Raw genomic sequence first — 16,651 nt, forward strand, 5'->3', positions numbered from 1 at the left:
ATACCTTTCTCGGCCTTTTGGCTAAGATCAAGTGTAGTATCTGTTCTTATCAGTTTAATATCTGATACGTGAATCAATGGTTCACATGATATTAAATTAATTTTTTTAAGGGATGAGTCCACTACAATAGCTTGTTATTGGGGCTCACAAGTGTCATCTTTGTGTTGCACTATAGCAAAGCTTGACGCACCCTACCAAATCTAATTGAATATTGTTGTACCATAACTAAACTTAACGTAATTCTCCAAACAACCGCAAGGCAGTGACCGGTTATTTTAGTGGTTTACATGAATGAGGAATCATACTGACTATTAAGCCTCCTTTTAAGTTTTAAGCTTATGTGGCGAGGGGCTCTCCATCAGCATCCAGAATAATATTCAGACATGATTGTTCTAACACACTATACAGCCGACTGGTTAGGTGCCTGTCTCCGATGGGCGAGACTTCTTTCTTGGTAGTAGTTTGAGCTTTGAAGACCAGAGGAAACAATGTGGGATTGGCAAGATAAAATTATGATCGCTATTTTTATCTATCAAGTCTCAAAGGAAGGTTTTGAAAAGTGAGTAATAATGCTGTTAAGTGTTAACTGTCGTACTTAAATTATGACCAAGACTTGAGCCCCATCAAGAGTGGGGAGGAGTAGGCCTCATCAAAAAGCTCGCGGATCAAGTGGGCCGATGGAGGCCCGCCGGCCCTGAGGGCTAAAAGCCCGGCCCGGCCCGTTAAAAAGCCCGCCTCGGGTGGGTAGTGGGTCGGCCCGCAAAAAGCCCGCAAAAGCCCGCTAGGCCCGGCCCGTAAAAGCCCGTAAAATATTATATATATATATATATATATATATATATATATATATATGTAGATATGTGTGTGTGTGTTTATAAATATATATATACACACATATAGATATATATTTGTGTGTGTTTATATATATATGTGTGTGTGTGTGTGTTATATAGATATATCTATATATGTGTGTGTGTTTATAAATATATATATATATCAATATATCATGTATGTGTGTGTGTGTTTATATATATATAGAGATATATATATATATATATATATATGTGTGTGTGTGTGTGTGTGTGTGTGTGGAAGTTCTTATACTTCTATATAAAATATGTGCATATATATATATGAGGTAAAATATGTGCATATATATATATGAGGCCCGATCAGGAGCGGACGTCCGCACTTTCGCTAAAGTGCGGACGTCGATGCAGCAGCGGCTTCCAGGCGGCAGCGGCGGCGCGAGGCTGGCCGGAGGGAGGCAGGAGGCGTCCCAGACCTCTTCTGGGCGGCGTTCGAGGTCGGAGGAGGTCGGGCTTGCCGGTTTCTGGGCAGCCACCTCACCTGCAGTTGCAGGTTCTGTGCAGCACCGCATAACCATCGCCGGCGACTCCACCGGACCGCAGACCCCTCCGCACGACCCCCAGCGTCCCTCCGGCAAGCCGCGCCGCGCCGTCGCCGCTCGATCGAGGCCGGAGGAGCGACGTCCGCACTTTTTCTGGGTTGCGGACGTCCGCTCTCGAACGGCTTCTTATATATATATATATATATATATATATATATATATATATATATATATATATATATATATATATATTCTAAATATCGGTTGACCAATTCGATCGATATATATATATATATATATATTCTAAATATCGGTTGACCAATTCGATCGGATTCGAAAATATGGTGAAATTGGCTAAATTTTTTACCACACTCAAAATTTATTGTAATAAACTCATCAAACGGTCGGTTTTTCCATTTTCTTTGAATTGATAGGGGTTGCTCTTAGGAGTGTATGATATATAAATATAGGTTTATAAGAGTAACTACGTTTGACCTAGTTGATCGAATTCGAAACGATAACCAAATTTGCTAGATTTTTTACAACCACCATAAAATATTACAATCTCTCAATCGAGCGGTTGGTTTCTCCAAATTCATCTTCCACTTCATGGTTGTTTTAGAATGGACCTCAACAATTTAAATGCAATGTATAAGTCATACAACTTTAGGAGACAAATTAGTATAGGCCAACGTATTTGTAATTAAAAATTGAAATTTTTATCTTATGTCCACACACATCCATCGATGAATTATTTACAAGCGTGATGTAAAAAAATAAACAAGTTTTGCATTCATCACGCCATCGGTCAACCAAGAAAACATGCAAGTGACTATAGTTGACTAATCCGATCGAGTTCGAAACTATGGTGAAATTGACTAAATTTTTAACCACACTCATAATTTATTGTAATAATCACATCCAACGGTCGGTTTTCCCATTTTCTTTGAATTGATAGGGGTTGCTCTTTGGAGCGTGTGATATATAAATATAGGTTTAGAATAGTAACTAGGTTTGACCTAGTTGATCGAATTCGAAACGAAAACCAAATTGGTTATATTTTTTACAACCACCATAAAATATTACAATCTCTCAATCGAGCAGTTGGTTTCTCCAAAATCATCTTCCACTTCATGGTTGTTTTAGAATGGACCTCAACAATTTAAATGCAATGTATAAGTCATACAACTTTAGGAAGAAAATTGGTATAGGCCAATGTGTTTGTAATTAAAATTAATTTTTTTTATCTTATGTCCATGCACATCCATCGATGGAATATATACAAAAGTGATGTGAAAAAATAAGCACGTTTCGCGGTTGTCACGCCATCGGTCAACCAAGAAAACATATAAGTGACCACGGTTGACCAATCCGATCGAATTCGAAAATATGGTGAAATTGGCTAAATTTTTTATCACACTCATAATTTATTGTAATAAACTCATCCAACGGTCGGTTTTTTCATTTTCTTTGAATTGATGGGGGTTGCTCTTTGGAGTGTATGATATATAAATATAGATTTATAAGAGTAACTACGTTTGACCTAGTTGATCGAATTCGAAACGATAACCAAATTGGCTAGATTTTTACAACCACCATAAAATATTACAATCTCTCAATCGAGCGGTTGATTTCTCCAAATTCATCTTCCACTTCACGGTTGTTTTAGAATGGACCTCAACAATTTAAATGCAATGTATAAGTCATACAACTTTAGGAGACAAATTAGTATAGGCCAACGTATTTGTAATTAAAAATTGAAATTTTTATCTTATGTCCACACACATCCATCGATGAAATATTTACAAACGTGATGTAAAAAAATAAGCAAGTTTTGCGTTCATCACGCCATCGGTCAACCAAGAAAACATGCAAGTGACTACAGTTGACCAATCCGATCGGGTTTGAAACTATGGTGAAATTGACTAAATTTTTAACCACACTCTTATTTTATTGTAATAATCACATCCAACGGTCAGTTTTCTCATTTTCTTTGAATTGCTATATGTTGCTCTTTGGAGTGTATGATGTATAAATATAGATTTATAAAAAATTAGTGCCTTTAAAAATTTATTTATCAATAAATTAGTATCTATATATAAATAAAGATTTTTTTTTGGTATCTCCTCAAAAAAAGATTTTTTTTTGGTACAATATAGAATTATAGATATGTTATCTTTGATTGTATTTGATCATTATCCAATGAATTTCCAAAGCTTGATTAAAAAAAAAAAATTTGTGTCTTTAAATATTTATTTATACATAAAATCCGCAAGGCCCGGCCCAAAAAAGCCCGCAAGGCCAAGCCCGCAAAGCCCGCTTTATATGGACGGGCTTGGATCCGTCTATTTTTAATAAAGCCCGGCCCGCTATTATTTAAAAATATAGCAAGGCCCGGCCCGTTGACGACCCCTAGGGAGGAGGTGGGGTTTAATAAAATAAAAAAATAAAAAAATTATGACCAAGACCACACTTCGAGTCCCACATCAGAGAAGAGCAATGTATATCTAGTGTGAGTGTTATAAAACAAGAAGCTGATTTCTGTAAAACCCACGGAGCCATGCGTTGAGCATAGAGCGAACTATTCTTTCGCCTTTTACTAAAGAATACCGTGTGAGCGGCGCTTTAAGTGGCATACGCCTATTTTTGAAAGGGTGCACCTCTGTGGGTGCCCCTCAAATTCTAGTTTACGAATGTTTGGTGCCGGGTTCTCCATAAAATACAGGTAACAATTTACCATGTTTAAAATTTAACCTCGGGTTCCAGTTTCAAACATGTCCAAATGTGATGTTCCAAAGCAAACAAGTGCAGCATATGAGACAGTCATCTCCATTTGCTGTGTATCATGCAAGCAGTGTACACAATCTAGTTAAGTTTGCCTCTAGGTCATAATTGATGGAGGTTTTTGATGAATAGAGTTTGTACTTGAAGCAGTGGAAGTTGTTGTACAATGTTCAAGTGCAAACGTGAATTTGATTTTAGATGCTATATATGGCCTAGTTAAGTAACTATCTATACCATACGAATTGCTAGCGTTCTTTGAATATGATATGTTAATGTTCCTGAATATATAAAACCTGCACTACATCCCCCGTCATTTGTTGAAGGCATTCACAAGTGAGATCTGCCCAAAGTTTGTGTCAGTGGGCTTTTTATGGTTACAAATCTCCTTCTTTACAAATCCAACAGCCCTGGATTAAAAATCTAAGAACGGGTAGACTACTGGGTAATTCAATGCTAGGGCTTGGGTTAGTTTGGTGTTAATATTAATCACAATTCACAAATACATTTTAGAAAAGACTTTCAAGTTCGGCACTCCTAGACTTTTGTTGTTTGTATAATGCGAGCAGTGTCACATCGGTTACTGGCAGAAGGAGGGTTTGAGTGGTTCTATAAAAAGAGAAGAACTTGGTTAAACAAAGCATACCTTTCTCGGCCTTTTGGCTAAGATCAAGTGTAGTATCTGTTCTTATCAGTTTAATATCTGATATGTGAACCAATGGTTCACACGATATTAAATTAATTTTTTCAAGGGGCGAGCCCACTACAATAGCTTGCTATTGGGGCTCACAATTGTCATCTTTGCGTTGCAATATAGCAAAGCTTGGCGCACCCTACCAAATATATGTAAAAACATTAATAATACTCAGAAGCATGTTGTGGTTTGTTGATCAATCTTGTACAGAATCTAGAAGTATGTTGATCAAACAGTTGCATCCCATACTTCTCTCCAGGTTTCTGAAGACGATGCTACTGCACATGTATCTAAATGGACCGGTAACATTTGAGTTTTCCAACTAAAGCTAGGGCCTCTCTAAGTGCTTGAAGGAGATGCTCTGGATAATCCTCAATCCCAGTAATGCCGTGTTGTGATTGCATAGAACTCAGGATTCTTCCAACAATCTGGACATATATGACAAGCATGCTGTTCCTCTTAGTCAAGCAAATTTATGCCAAAGCCTTCAAACAGAAGTGAAAGAAATTGTATGATGCTAAGAAAGTAGATAGTTGGAGAATGACCTTTCGTGCATAGCCACCATAAGCAACACCACCAATCATAGCTGTCGAGTTTTCATCCCTCGGGTTCTCTACCAGAAGTTAGGAAGATATGAGGAATATATAACAAATGGTGAAAAAGGAGTACTTGAACCTAATAAATGGGAGAAAGTTACTTGGCAAGGATGTCGCTTGAAAAAGTCCGACTTTCCTCAACCCATCAACTGTGTGAGCATTGGTGCCACCCGCTAATTGAAGAAAACCTGCCATGTTAATCACCAGCGGATTAAAAAAAAAAAAAAAAAGTTTGTGTACCAAGGCTGGAAAACAACAATGATATTCTCAAAAAGCATGGAAAATCGTCTATACAAACCATGAGGCCTTTCTTTTATAGCAGCCAAACGAAGAGCAAAAGCAATTGATTCTCTTGTGGCACCTCGACCAATATCTCCGCTCATGGGGCGGCCATCCAACTTCAGATTAGAGGTAGTTCATAAAGGTAGAATGCCAGAAAAATTACTAACTTATGTTTGATGATATCGTGTGATAATACTTGAGAGCATTCATATTAACTGTTAAGTAATAGGAAGCACACCTGCCATAAATTGAAGCAACATAAATCCGGTTCCATAATTGAGTACATAGCCTTCATTGTTGATACGGTTGACTCTCCAAGATCAGGTAAACTAACCTGAAAATGATAACAACTATATCAAACCTCCCAAGATATTCTATTAGATTCCCGTTTAGTAGTACACCTGAATAATCCCAGTGAATTAGTAAACAGCAGAGATAGGTGGGACACATACTGCTGCTAGTCTGAGATGTTTGATTGAATCTCCCAAACCATCCCAAAGTTCTTTGAATGGAGCAATCTGCCTACAGAAACTGAGGCTTAGTACAGAGTGATAGCCAAACACTTGTATTCTCCCATGAAAATTGTAAGAGTTCTTCCCTCAATTAGATACAAGTACTAAGCTTATTTTAATGATCAAGATACTGTACCTTCCACTTGTATGAATCTCTATAGCATCAACATCATTTCTTTTGAGAAGTTCAGAGGTTGCAGTAGCATCTCTTATGTATGTGCTCACACCTATATCAATTTCATAGTTTCGTTAAAAGGGACCAATCTAGACACGATAAAGGCAGCTACAATGTATACAGTAGATGTATATACTTATTTTATCGTATGGGCAGACTGGAATGCAGCGGCCACAGCCATAGCAGCGCTCAGTTAGAACTCCGGCCTGCATATTTAATTAACAGTTTCAGAAGGTCATCCTTGATGAATAGGCGAACACCATGTAGACTTGGAAGTTTCATAACAAAAATATGCTCCAAAGAGAAAAACAGAACCTTTAAAAAGGCAGGTGTTTTGGTGGCATAAGAGAATTGTGTAATTGATCTTCCAGCCTCAAAGGATATTGCATCAGCAGGACATACTCTCTCACAAGGCCTTGAACAGTCAAGTGGACAATCCTCTGGATCAAATTCTGTTTGCAATTGAGATGTTACTCAATTCAGTTTTAGTTAGCCTTAACCAAAATTGTTGGTAACTGAAAGGAACCCAAGAAAGTATTCTGTTCAAGCAGAATTACTGATAGCTGAGGCCTGAGGCACCTCACCTTGAGATTTTAGATCACAAACTTATGTCAATAATAATGTTAAAACATGAACCACATAAAGCTAATGCAAATTTCACCAAGAGAAATGGAATATGTCAACTCATTTCAATGCTTATTATGCTAAACAAAGTAAGTAAAGGAGGAGGCACTCAATCACCAGCTTTTCGAAAGTGAAGATCCTCATCATCATTCACACTGATCATCACCCAAGGCCTTGGAAGAGGGAAAATCTCCAATGCTGCATCAATCCCCTCATTTACCGCGCTCACCACCGACACATCTGCTGCACAGTCTATGCAATCCACTGCAACAACAACAATCAATAAGCTCACTCACTCGCTCAACCAACACTGAACAGTTCAGTTAACAAAGTTTCTAATCCTAACTAGAGTTTTTAACTACCTCCTGCAAGAGTGTAAACTAGGGAGAGATTCCTTACATCAACTACATCCTAGAGAAGAAGACAGAGAAAAGTTAGTTAGCGTGAGGTAGTTGCCATATAAGCTTAAGGATCATTGTTGTTGTACCCATTACCTCGAAGCTCGCGCCGCATATGAGCTTGACCCAGTTGCCATTTTGAAGTGATTTTACTGGAGAGGACGCAACTGATGGAACCCCAACAGTTTTTATGAGGCTCCTTACCTCTTCAAGGGCTTTGTTGGCTCCAAGGTTCAGTTTTGCTGAAAGTTTTAACACAATTAAAGAACTCTCAAGAAGATGAAGAATGGGAATTTGAAGCAGTTAAAGGTAAAGCTTTTTGATCAGACAGAAGCCAGAGAGAGAAGTGAGGAGAAGAAGAAGAAACCTTGATGTTGTTGAGGAGCAATTGAAGCACAACAGGAGAAGAAGCTCAGTGCCATCTCAAATTGAGATTCTCAAAAAACCAGGTTCAGAGATATCCATTAACAGCAGAATTTGGCGGTTAGGAAATTATCCAAACAACCCTGCTATTAATTCCAGTAAGTAACAACTGGGCTTTTCCTAAAATTGAACCGCAAAACTAAATACAAAAGGGTCCAAGACCTGCCTAGCCCAATAAACAATAGTTACATGTCCAAGTATTACGCATCTTCCTATTGAAATAAGAGAAATGTAAACTTTACATATCCAGCTATTAAACTATTACACAAGATCAATAATGTTCACAATCACAAGTGATCAAGAATTTTGTGATCACTCACCTTTTGTTTTAATTTCAAGGATTGAGATTAACTTTTTTATAAAAATATTTAATAATTAAATCTAAGACTGAGTGATCATAAATTCTTAATTACCTGATGACGTTGTAAAGTTGTGATCATCACTGTATACATGATAACTCACCTCCCTTCCTTCAACTTTTTAATTTAAGACTATTCAAAATACCATGACGTTCAGACTCTTGAATTCAATCTCCTCAATATTTGAACTTGATATTTTAGATAGACATTAGGTGTGAGTTCAAACACATTGGGGTGACGTTATAGACACAAAGCTACCAGAATTAACGAATCATCCATGCTGACAAATATCGTTCAAAAAAGAAGCAATAGTTGAGTTAAGAATTGAATAAAAGGGTTGAAGTTTTGTGCTAAACGAGTCTCCAAAATAATACTCTCAGACACTCAGAGACGGGAATGACGTAATAAGCTTCAAAATGCTTCGGATAGAAGAAAATAAGTGTATATCCGATTATCCGGAGACTCCCAAATAGGTTAACATTAACCTTTCTCGATTTTAATGTATTAGGTTCGTCATATATAGCTTTCATTCAGTAGCCTCCCTCTACCAGTTGGCCACTTCGATCCATTTCATTTGGATCCCGGTGGGTTCAGGCCAGACCCGGACCAGCATGAACCGGTGCAACCATGTGAAAGCTTCTACATCAAGGATATACACAACAACCAACAATCGCCAAAGTTGTTCATGCCAACCTCTGTTCCACTTGTGGAGGAAATCGATGAAGTCAGAACCCTTGCTCACTCAGACACCTCATGTTCCCTAGTCTTGGGAGTTTAGTCGACCAAATATTATCAGTTAAGTATTTTAGTCCTAAGTGGAAAACTACAAGTACATTCGTAACAAAGATTACTACTAATTTATTACAACTACAGAGACTGGGTCTTCACTCTGTAGCGTCAATGGTTGCCTAAACATAGAAAAAATAAACACCTAAAGAAACGCCGAGCCAGAAAGCATTTAGCTTTTTCTCTCTTTTTGCCGTTGTTCTCTAACTAACCAATAACTACCTCCTGTCCTAACGGTCTCCCTGAACAAAGAAAAATAGACTACTGCAAACATAACACGGTTTGGTGTCTGACTCCTTTCACCATTTCTAACAATATCCATGTGAGAATTTGTAACACCTTCACTATCAGCATAACACCGCAGTTGAACACTGGAAGTCTCAGTTTCTCTCATTTATTCTTCTTCCCCTGCTTAGGGTTTCTCCCTTCAGCTATGATCTCCAATACAAAGATCTTATGTATTCTGATTCTGTTATCTTTATCACTAAACACCATTCATGTTCTTGCCGGAGACTCAGACAAAAAAGATTCAGATGAAAAGGACAAGGACTCGGACTCGGACCAAAAAGATAAAGACTCGGGCTCGGACTCGAAAGAAGACTCCCACTCGAAAAAGGACTCAGACGAGTCTGAGTTGTTTTTAATATCTTGTGGCTCCCCAGAGGAGGTAACAGATTCCGAAGGCCGGAAATGGGCCCCCGACTCCAAGTTCTTAGCTTGTTCCGACAACTCATCGACGGCAAAGGCCGACTCAATTGACCCTACTATCCCCTCAGAAGAACCCTACGGGTCCGCACGAATCTTCAACACAACATCCTCTTACAACTTGTCAGTTACGACCAAGAAACGCCTCTGGATCAGACTCCACTTTTATCCATTCTCTAACGACTGTCTCAACCAAACCAGGGCCTATTTCTCCGTCGTCGCAAACGAGTTCACTCTCCTCAACAACTTCAGCGCCGCCACAACGGCCGAAGCTCTCACAGAGGCCTACGTTGTCAAAGAATTCTCACTCACTCCTGTCACATCCGGGAAACTCAATATTACAATCACACCATCTCAGCAACCAGAGAACACAATCGCATTCCTCAATGGCATCGAGGTGATTCCGATGCCGGATATTTTCAAGACGACGCCCTTGGTCGGATTCGTCGACCAAACCATCGAGGTCCAGAACTCCTCTGTCCAAACCATGTATAGACTCAATATCGGCGGAAACTTTATTCCGCCGACAGAGGACTCCGAAGGCGGAGGTAACCGGACGTGGCACGAGGACTCCGGTTACTTAATCGGTGCCCCCACCACGAAATTCGGGATCACTGGCGAGGCAAATGGCAATGTCACCATTAAGTACCCTGGAGATGTCCCCGAATACATTGCACCACTAGCTGTTTACAATACCGGTAGATCAATGGGGCCGAGTCCGAACGTCAACCTCAACACCAATCTGACGTGGCATTTCGACGTCGATGTAAATTTCACATACGTCGTGAGATTGCATTTCTGCGACTTTGAGCTCGAAATGGCGAATCAGAGAGTGTTTGATATCTTTCTCAACAACCACACGGCGCAGCAAGGCGCCGATGTGATCGGGTGGGCCGGGTCCTCAGCACACGGACACGGCTCCTCGGGGCAAGGGATTCCTGTTTACAAGGACTACGCGATTTATGTGAATGATCGCAATAATGGAATTGAGCAGGTTTGGGTGGCGTTGCACCCAAATGAGGAAATGAAACCTGAATACTATGATTCGTTGCTTAATGGTTTAGAGGTCTTCAAGATCAATGACACATGTGGGAATTTGGGAGGCCAAAATCCGGTGCCGGTAAGACATTGCTACACAAACGAGTTTCTAACGAAGAAAGGTGACGACGAAAACTCAAGCTAGGACATGAAGATACTCTGAGAAAACAAATCAAGGTCCTATACTTGTATTTCGTGTATGGTTTTTGACAAACGAAGTGTGTTTAACAGTATAATTACGTGAAAATACATGCATCTGTGTTTCTTTGCACACTAGTCAGCTGATTATGAAGATATGATTCATGCAATGGTAGTGATTTAGCATGTAATGCCGGCCCACTTTGATTCAACTTCGTTTATGCGTGTCAAAAATTTCCATGTCATATACAAAGAAAATTTAGTGTTCAACCATGAAAGTTGACTGATATCAAACACTTGAAACTAACATTTGAGGGGAGTACTCATAAAGGTACACCCTTTCAAAAATAATTATACGCCACTTAAAGCGCCGTGCACACAGTATTCTTTAGTAAAAGGCGAAAGAATAGTTCGCTCTGTGCTCAACGCATGGCTCCATACTTTAACCAAAATCCAACTGCCTTATTTTATATCACCTACACTTAGACAGCTCTTGCTCAATTTTGATGTGGAACTCATAGCCTCACTCATTACTTGAAGTTTCAGTTCGACAATCCAACTTGCATAAAACCATATAAATACCCGCCAGCATTCCAGAACAAATCTGAATGGCCATAATAGACAAAAATCATCAATATGTGAGTATGCAAGTTTATGATTCTTGACATAATTTGTTTTCCCATCATGGAATGGGAAAGTTGACAAATAACAACAGTGTGGTACAAGGACAGAGCGTGAAAGGCTAGTACTTTGTGAATCTGTCACAAGTATTTATCACCAATAACTCCCGAGGTCTTAGCCTCATATTACAAGAAAATTAAGAGGTTTTGACCACTTCCTTGGTAAGGACATTCGGAAAAGACTAGAACTCAACAAACATCACTTATCAGGCATGAAAAAAAAAAAAAAAAACCATGAAGTTCCACAGGAACAGAACTGGTTCTCATTTGGAGAATTGTCGGGGCTATACTTTGTTGCCAAAGTAATGTTTCTCAATTTTAATGAGACATTGTTGTAGAGAATTGTAACTGTGTTTATTATTGATAATAGGAGCCATTTATATAGGGAGTTACAAGGTACACAAAAGGGAATAGAATCCGAATACAATTGAATACCTAGAACACTTTCCTATTACAACTCTAAACCCTAGTTTGAGGAGGCACACATTATGTCGACATCCTTCAACACTCCCCCTTGTGCCGCTCAAACTTGGTGATGACGCTTTGATCGTTGCCTCGTTAAAAACCTTGCCAGGTAACAAAAACCCAGTAGGACAAAAATAACCTTGGTCGAAGGACAAAAAGAGCACAACACGTCCTTCACTCTTCGAGATCGAACATGTAGACATCATGCCTCCCCCTGATGTCGACATGTAAGTATATTGGCACATTGCCATTCAACAAATGATTTCCCATTACAACAAGGAAACCGGAGCTTCAAGAAAAACAAAGAGAAAGATCACAAGATCGGATCTTGAAGAAAAGATCAAGCCAAATCGAGTCACTGATCTTGAGTTTAATGTGTATTCATTCCATATTTGGTATAATTCTAAATTGATATGCATATCGTTGTATTAAATAAATAATCTCTTATGCATTAAAGTGGTGTTTAACATGCATATCAATTTGAAGTCTTGTTTAGGAAAATATCGATTGCATATTCAAAAAACTGTTTTAAACCTTTCCATGTTTATCTTAATTAATTATTAAGAAAAGATTTGATTGAGGGGGAGTTTTTCTCCCTTATAAAAAGGTTTTAAAACAAAAGTTTTAGTTGGGGGTTTTTGACCGCATAAACTGTTTTCTATTGAACTACTTGTTAGGTTAAAATCGTTTTTCTAAAAACCCTCTTTACTTGTTTCATGTGTGATATTGTATAATCATTCATAATCATTCTCAAGATCAGTGATTCACTTGAGTGAAAGGAAGATTGAAGATTGATTGTCTAGAATGTTGAATTAAGAGTTAGAACGGTTGTAAAACAAGTTAGCATTTGTTGCTAAGAGAAAGTGTTTGTTATGAACAACACTACTTGTGTTCTGTAAACTCTTGTGTTTAATATTGGATTGTTCTTTTCGTGTTGGCTACGTTAAAAGCCACGCAGTGAAGTTTCCTCAGTGGAGAGGTTTACACTGCGTTAGCAAATCCTCGTGTCGTGTATCGTACTTTCTTTAGTTAAATTCATTGAGATAAATTATTTTATCAATACTTGTTCCATCTAGTATTTTCACGACATCTCCCCCTGATTGCTACAATCATGGGAGTTCGGATAACTTTCTCAATCCGAGGCTCTTCACATGTTTCTCGAAGGTGGATTTTGGTAACGACTTAGTAAATAAGTCCACTACATTATCCTCTGAACGGATTTGATTCACTTCAATCTTTAGAAGTGATCAATGTTGTTGCTGATTGTAAAAGAACTGCGATATATGCTTGGTGTTGTCGCCCTTGATGAAACCTAACTTCATTTGCTCAATACAAGCTGCATTATCTTCATAAATGCATGTAGGTTCATCTGTGGTAGACTTCAAACCACAAGATCCTCGAATGTGTCTAACTACAGACCTTAGCCATATGCATTCTCGCACGGCTTCATGTAGAGCAATAATCTCTGCATGATTTGAGGAAGTAGCAACAAAGGTCTGCTTTGTAGACCTTCAAGATATCGTAGTGCTTCCCATGGTAAAGACATAACCCGTTTGGGAGCGACTTTTGTGAGGGTCAGAGAGATACCCCATCAGCAAAACCCATCAAGACATCGTTGTCATTTTGATGGAGGGGAGGAGGAGCACGGAAGGTAGCGTTTTGCCTTGTGGAGTCCGATCCCACACTTCCGTTATTTCTTCTCTCTGTAGGGATAGAACAAGCCCATATCAATCGTACCTTGTAAGTATTGAAAGATTGTCTTTATACCAATCCAATGGCGTTGCGTTGGCGCGGGGCTATATCTAGCCAACAAGTTCATAACAATTGAGGTGTCCGGTCTTGTATTGTGCTAAGTACAATAATGCGCCTATTGTACATAAGTAAGCACTCCTGCTATTAACACGTCTTCGTCATCATCCCTGGAACGAAACGGATCCCTTTTAGGGCCAGGACTACGAACGACCATGGGGGTGCATCTTTGACTTTATCAAAATGCCTAAGCATCTATTGACACGGTATACAAAACCGTGTTCTCCCAAGGTCCTTCCTCTCAAACTCGGATTTCAGGTGTTCAGCGGTTTTCCTTAACTCACAAGGGTTCCAATTATGTTTATCAACATAAACCGCGACAATTGCAAATCCGGAACTTGTCATGGAAACGCGTGGGCATAGTTCATCATATCCCTTCCCAATCAAGTAGTCACTTTAGTGAGCGTTTGCAACGATTCCGTGGTCTAGAGCCACTTGACTTGGGTAAATGAAGTTCACAAGAACCTTCATTATATTCTGTATCTAGATCCCCATAAAGATACGTAGTGACCACATTTGTAAGCTGCATGTTCAGTTATTTGGAAACTACCAAACTGACAAGGTAGTGGAGTGCAATGACATCCATTACGAGAGAATATGTCTTCTCGTAGTCGATTCCAGGGCGTTGTGAGAAACCTTGCGCCATAAGGTGAGATTACCATATCTTTTTCTCATCACACTATCTAACGAAGACCTATTAATGTCAATAGGTTTTATGTTAGGAGGTGTTGGCATCTCAGGCCCGAAATCCTTCCTCTTCGTTAGTGAATCCAATTCAACCTAGATCACATCTTTCCATTTAGGCCAATTTTCTCTACGTTGGCATTCTTCAACGGAGTAAGGTTCGATGTCATTGGTCTCAACAATTCGACGTCCTCATGTACACTAGTGTAGTTCGTAGAGATTTCTATATTCTCAGGAATTGGTTCTAACATTGAGGCGTCCCCCAACGATGTCTCTTGGACATAACCACAATCCAAAATATTCTCATGAGACGGATTTTGAGTATCAATGATCAATGGATCAAGTTGTGCCAAACTCGCTCTCTTCTTAGGGCGAGAATCCATCGAACCTATGGGTCTCCTACGCTCTCTACCGGAACCCATGGCCTATGACGCCATTATGCCACCTTGTGGCGTCACCATACCACCATCCATGGTGGTGGTGCCGTACCCATCTTCTCTGGGTGGCACCATGTCCTCTTGTGGGGACATCAATCCTTGCAGGCATATTTGCAGCAGGTATATGTAATCTCGTCACTTTTAGGGGATCAAGATGAGACATAGTGGGGACAGACCACGACAATTCCTGTCGTTCCTGTTGAACATTGACGTTCTAATCTCCCCCTAACGACGGGAAGACTATCTCATCAAAGTGACAATTCGCAAATCCAGCGAAATAGAGATCGCCTGTCAAGGGTTCTACGTAGCGGACTTATATATATATGCATTCGTTGCAATGACTCATGTTGATGCGCTGTGGCGGCGCAATTGGCACATAAACCGCACACTCAAATATGCATAAGTACGAGATATTAGACTCGAACCCAGTCACTAGCTGTAACGCAAATAAAAGTTGAGTGGCTACTATGAGTCGTAGATGAATTAGCATAGCTGCATGCGATATTGCATAACCCAAGCGGAAATATTGGTGCGCATTACCAAAGTCTGGGCTACCATCTTAGTCTTTTAATGGTGGCTTTTCTGCCAGACCAATTGGGTGTGTACATTGGAATATGATACTTGATATCAATACCCAATGATATGCAATAGTCATCGAAAATTTTCGATGTAAACTCTCTAGCATTACCAAGTCAAATTGACTGAATGAGATTATCTGGGTAGTGAGCCCGTAGCCATATGTTATGTGCTAGGAGTGTAGTATAAGCAGCATTACGAGTGGATAATTGCACAACACGTGACCAGCGTGTTTGCGTATCAACCAACACCATAAAACATCTATACGGTCCGCAAGTTGGTTGATCCAATCTACAGAATTCCCTTAGATTCTTTGAAAGAATGAAATTATTTTTTCAATCTCCTTTGCATAGGATGGTCTCAATCCTAAAGAACAGGCTTTACAGAACGAAACATGGGCCTTATAATCAACCAATGAAGGTTTTGGTTAAGCCACAATGTCAAAATGGACTTAAGAAGTAGAGAGAGGAGTTTATGGCATCAATGCCATATATTTTCCGCAGGGGGTAGGCGGCGCCGGCCATGTGTGGCTGGTCTTGCACAATCATGGCGCCATGAGGCGCATGTGTAGCTCCTCGAACCAATTCTTGGTTCTTACTTTTCTTCGTTCTGAAAATGGATGTCCGTGTGAAGCCTTTTAATACACGGATCATCATGTCACGACTTGGGTGTCCCAAATGGTCATGCCAAAGCCTATATGTGTCAGAATCCCATAAGTCGTCTCTCATGACATGGTTGGATTCAATAACTCGAATAGTGGTTGCATACAACCCACTAGAGCGACACATAAGTTTCTCTAATACTCGTTTATGTCCGTAATCATTAGAGGTAATGCAAAGGAACTCTGTCCATTCTCATAATGTGTTTCCACATGAAAACCATTGGCTCTTATGTAATAAAGTTCAAATTAATTAAGGTATGTCCAAGACATTAAGTAAAAGAATCGACACTTTATTAATAGCCAATGATTACATCAAAGTTTCCAAAGTCTAATCCATAATAAAAATCAAACTTAGACAAATCGTAGTCACTCAATCTGTTTGGTAACTCCAATCAAATATGACCAGGGAAGTAGAGAGAGATGTTGGTGGAGCGAGGCTCTCTTAAGTACCACATCTCAATTACTTTCCTAGACATC

The 16,651-nt window shown here is 39.5% G+C and overlaps 2 protein-coding genes and 4 non-coding genes across 6 annotated transcripts; 4 read left to right on the plus strand and 2 right to left on the minus strand.

Annotated features, from left to right (window-relative positions):
- On the plus strand, nucleotides 1-195 carry LOC133713226 (U2 spliceosomal RNA). Its single transcript, XR_009847899.1, has one exon. It is a non-coding gene; the product is annotated as a U2 spliceosomal RNA (small nuclear RNA).
- A 3,712-nt stretch (nucleotides 196-3,907) lies between these two features.
- Nucleotides 3,908-4,024, plus strand: LOC133713235 (U5 spliceosomal RNA). The gene has a single exon (XR_009847906.1). It is a non-coding gene; the product is annotated as a U5 spliceosomal RNA (small nuclear RNA).
- Nucleotides 4,025-4,774: 750 nt separating this feature from the next.
- LOC133713224 (U2 spliceosomal RNA) lies at nucleotides 4,775-4,969 on the plus strand. Its single transcript, XR_009847896.1, has one exon. It is a non-coding gene; the product is annotated as a U2 spliceosomal RNA (small nuclear RNA).
- On the minus strand, nucleotides 4,818-7,939 carry LOC133710033 (uncharacterized). Its single transcript, XM_062136005.1, has 13 exons — nucleotides 7,781-7,939; nucleotides 7,510-7,655; nucleotides 7,378-7,426; nucleotides 7,133-7,279; nucleotides 6,707-6,843; nucleotides 6,528-6,597; nucleotides 6,353-6,443; nucleotides 6,157-6,226; nucleotides 5,943-6,038; nucleotides 5,721-5,820; nucleotides 5,524-5,610; nucleotides 5,372-5,439; nucleotides 4,818-5,254 (listed from the first exon to the last, which is right to left on the minus strand). The coding sequence occupies exons 1-13, from the start codon at nucleotides 7,833-7,835 to the stop codon at nucleotides 5,117-5,119; spliced, it is 1,254 nt and encodes a 417-aa protein (XP_061991989.1). The 5' UTR covers nucleotides 7,836-7,939; the 3' UTR covers nucleotides 4,818-5,116.
- A 1,475-nt stretch (nucleotides 7,940-9,414) lies between these two features.
- LOC133711253 (receptor-like protein kinase ANXUR1) lies at nucleotides 9,415-10,869 on the plus strand. Its single transcript, XM_062137406.1, has one exon. The coding sequence runs from the start codon at nucleotides 9,415-9,417 to the stop codon at nucleotides 10,867-10,869; it is 1,455 nt and encodes a 484-aa protein (XP_061993390.1).
- A 311-nt stretch (nucleotides 10,870-11,180) lies between these two features.
- LOC133713234 (U5 spliceosomal RNA) lies at nucleotides 11,181-11,297 on the minus strand. Its single transcript, XR_009847904.1, has one exon. It is a non-coding gene; the product is annotated as a U5 spliceosomal RNA (small nuclear RNA).
- Nucleotides 11,298-16,651: the final 5,354 nt, after the last annotated feature.

The sequence above is a fragment of the Rosa rugosa genome, chromosome 5 (assembly GCF_958449725.1).
Source record: "Rosa rugosa chromosome 5, drRosRugo1.1, whole genome shotgun sequence".
NCBI classification, from domain to species: Eukaryota; Viridiplantae; Streptophyta; class Magnoliopsida; order Rosales; family Rosaceae; genus Rosa; species Rosa rugosa.

What these genes read in the sequence shown, in the direction of transcription:
- LOC133710033 (XM_062136005.1), bottom strand. Translation starts at nt 7,835, where the DNA reads ATGGCACTGAGCTTCTTCTCCTGTTGTGCTTCAATTGCTCCTCAACAA. An exon ending in TGCTCCTCAACAACATCAAG is followed by an intron (nt 7,656 to 7,780) that starts GTTTCTTCTTCT and finishes TAAAACTTTCAG; the next exon opens with CAAAACTGAACCTTGGAGCC. An exon ending in GTTGCTTCAATTTATGGCAG is followed by an intron (nt 5,821 to 5,942) that starts GTGTGCTTCCTA and finishes TCTAATCTGAAG; the next exon opens with TTGGATGGCCGCCCCATGAG.
- LOC133711253 (XM_062137406.1), top strand. Translation starts at nt 9,415, where the DNA reads ATGATCTCCAATACAAAGATCTTATGTATTCTGATTCTGTTATCTTTA.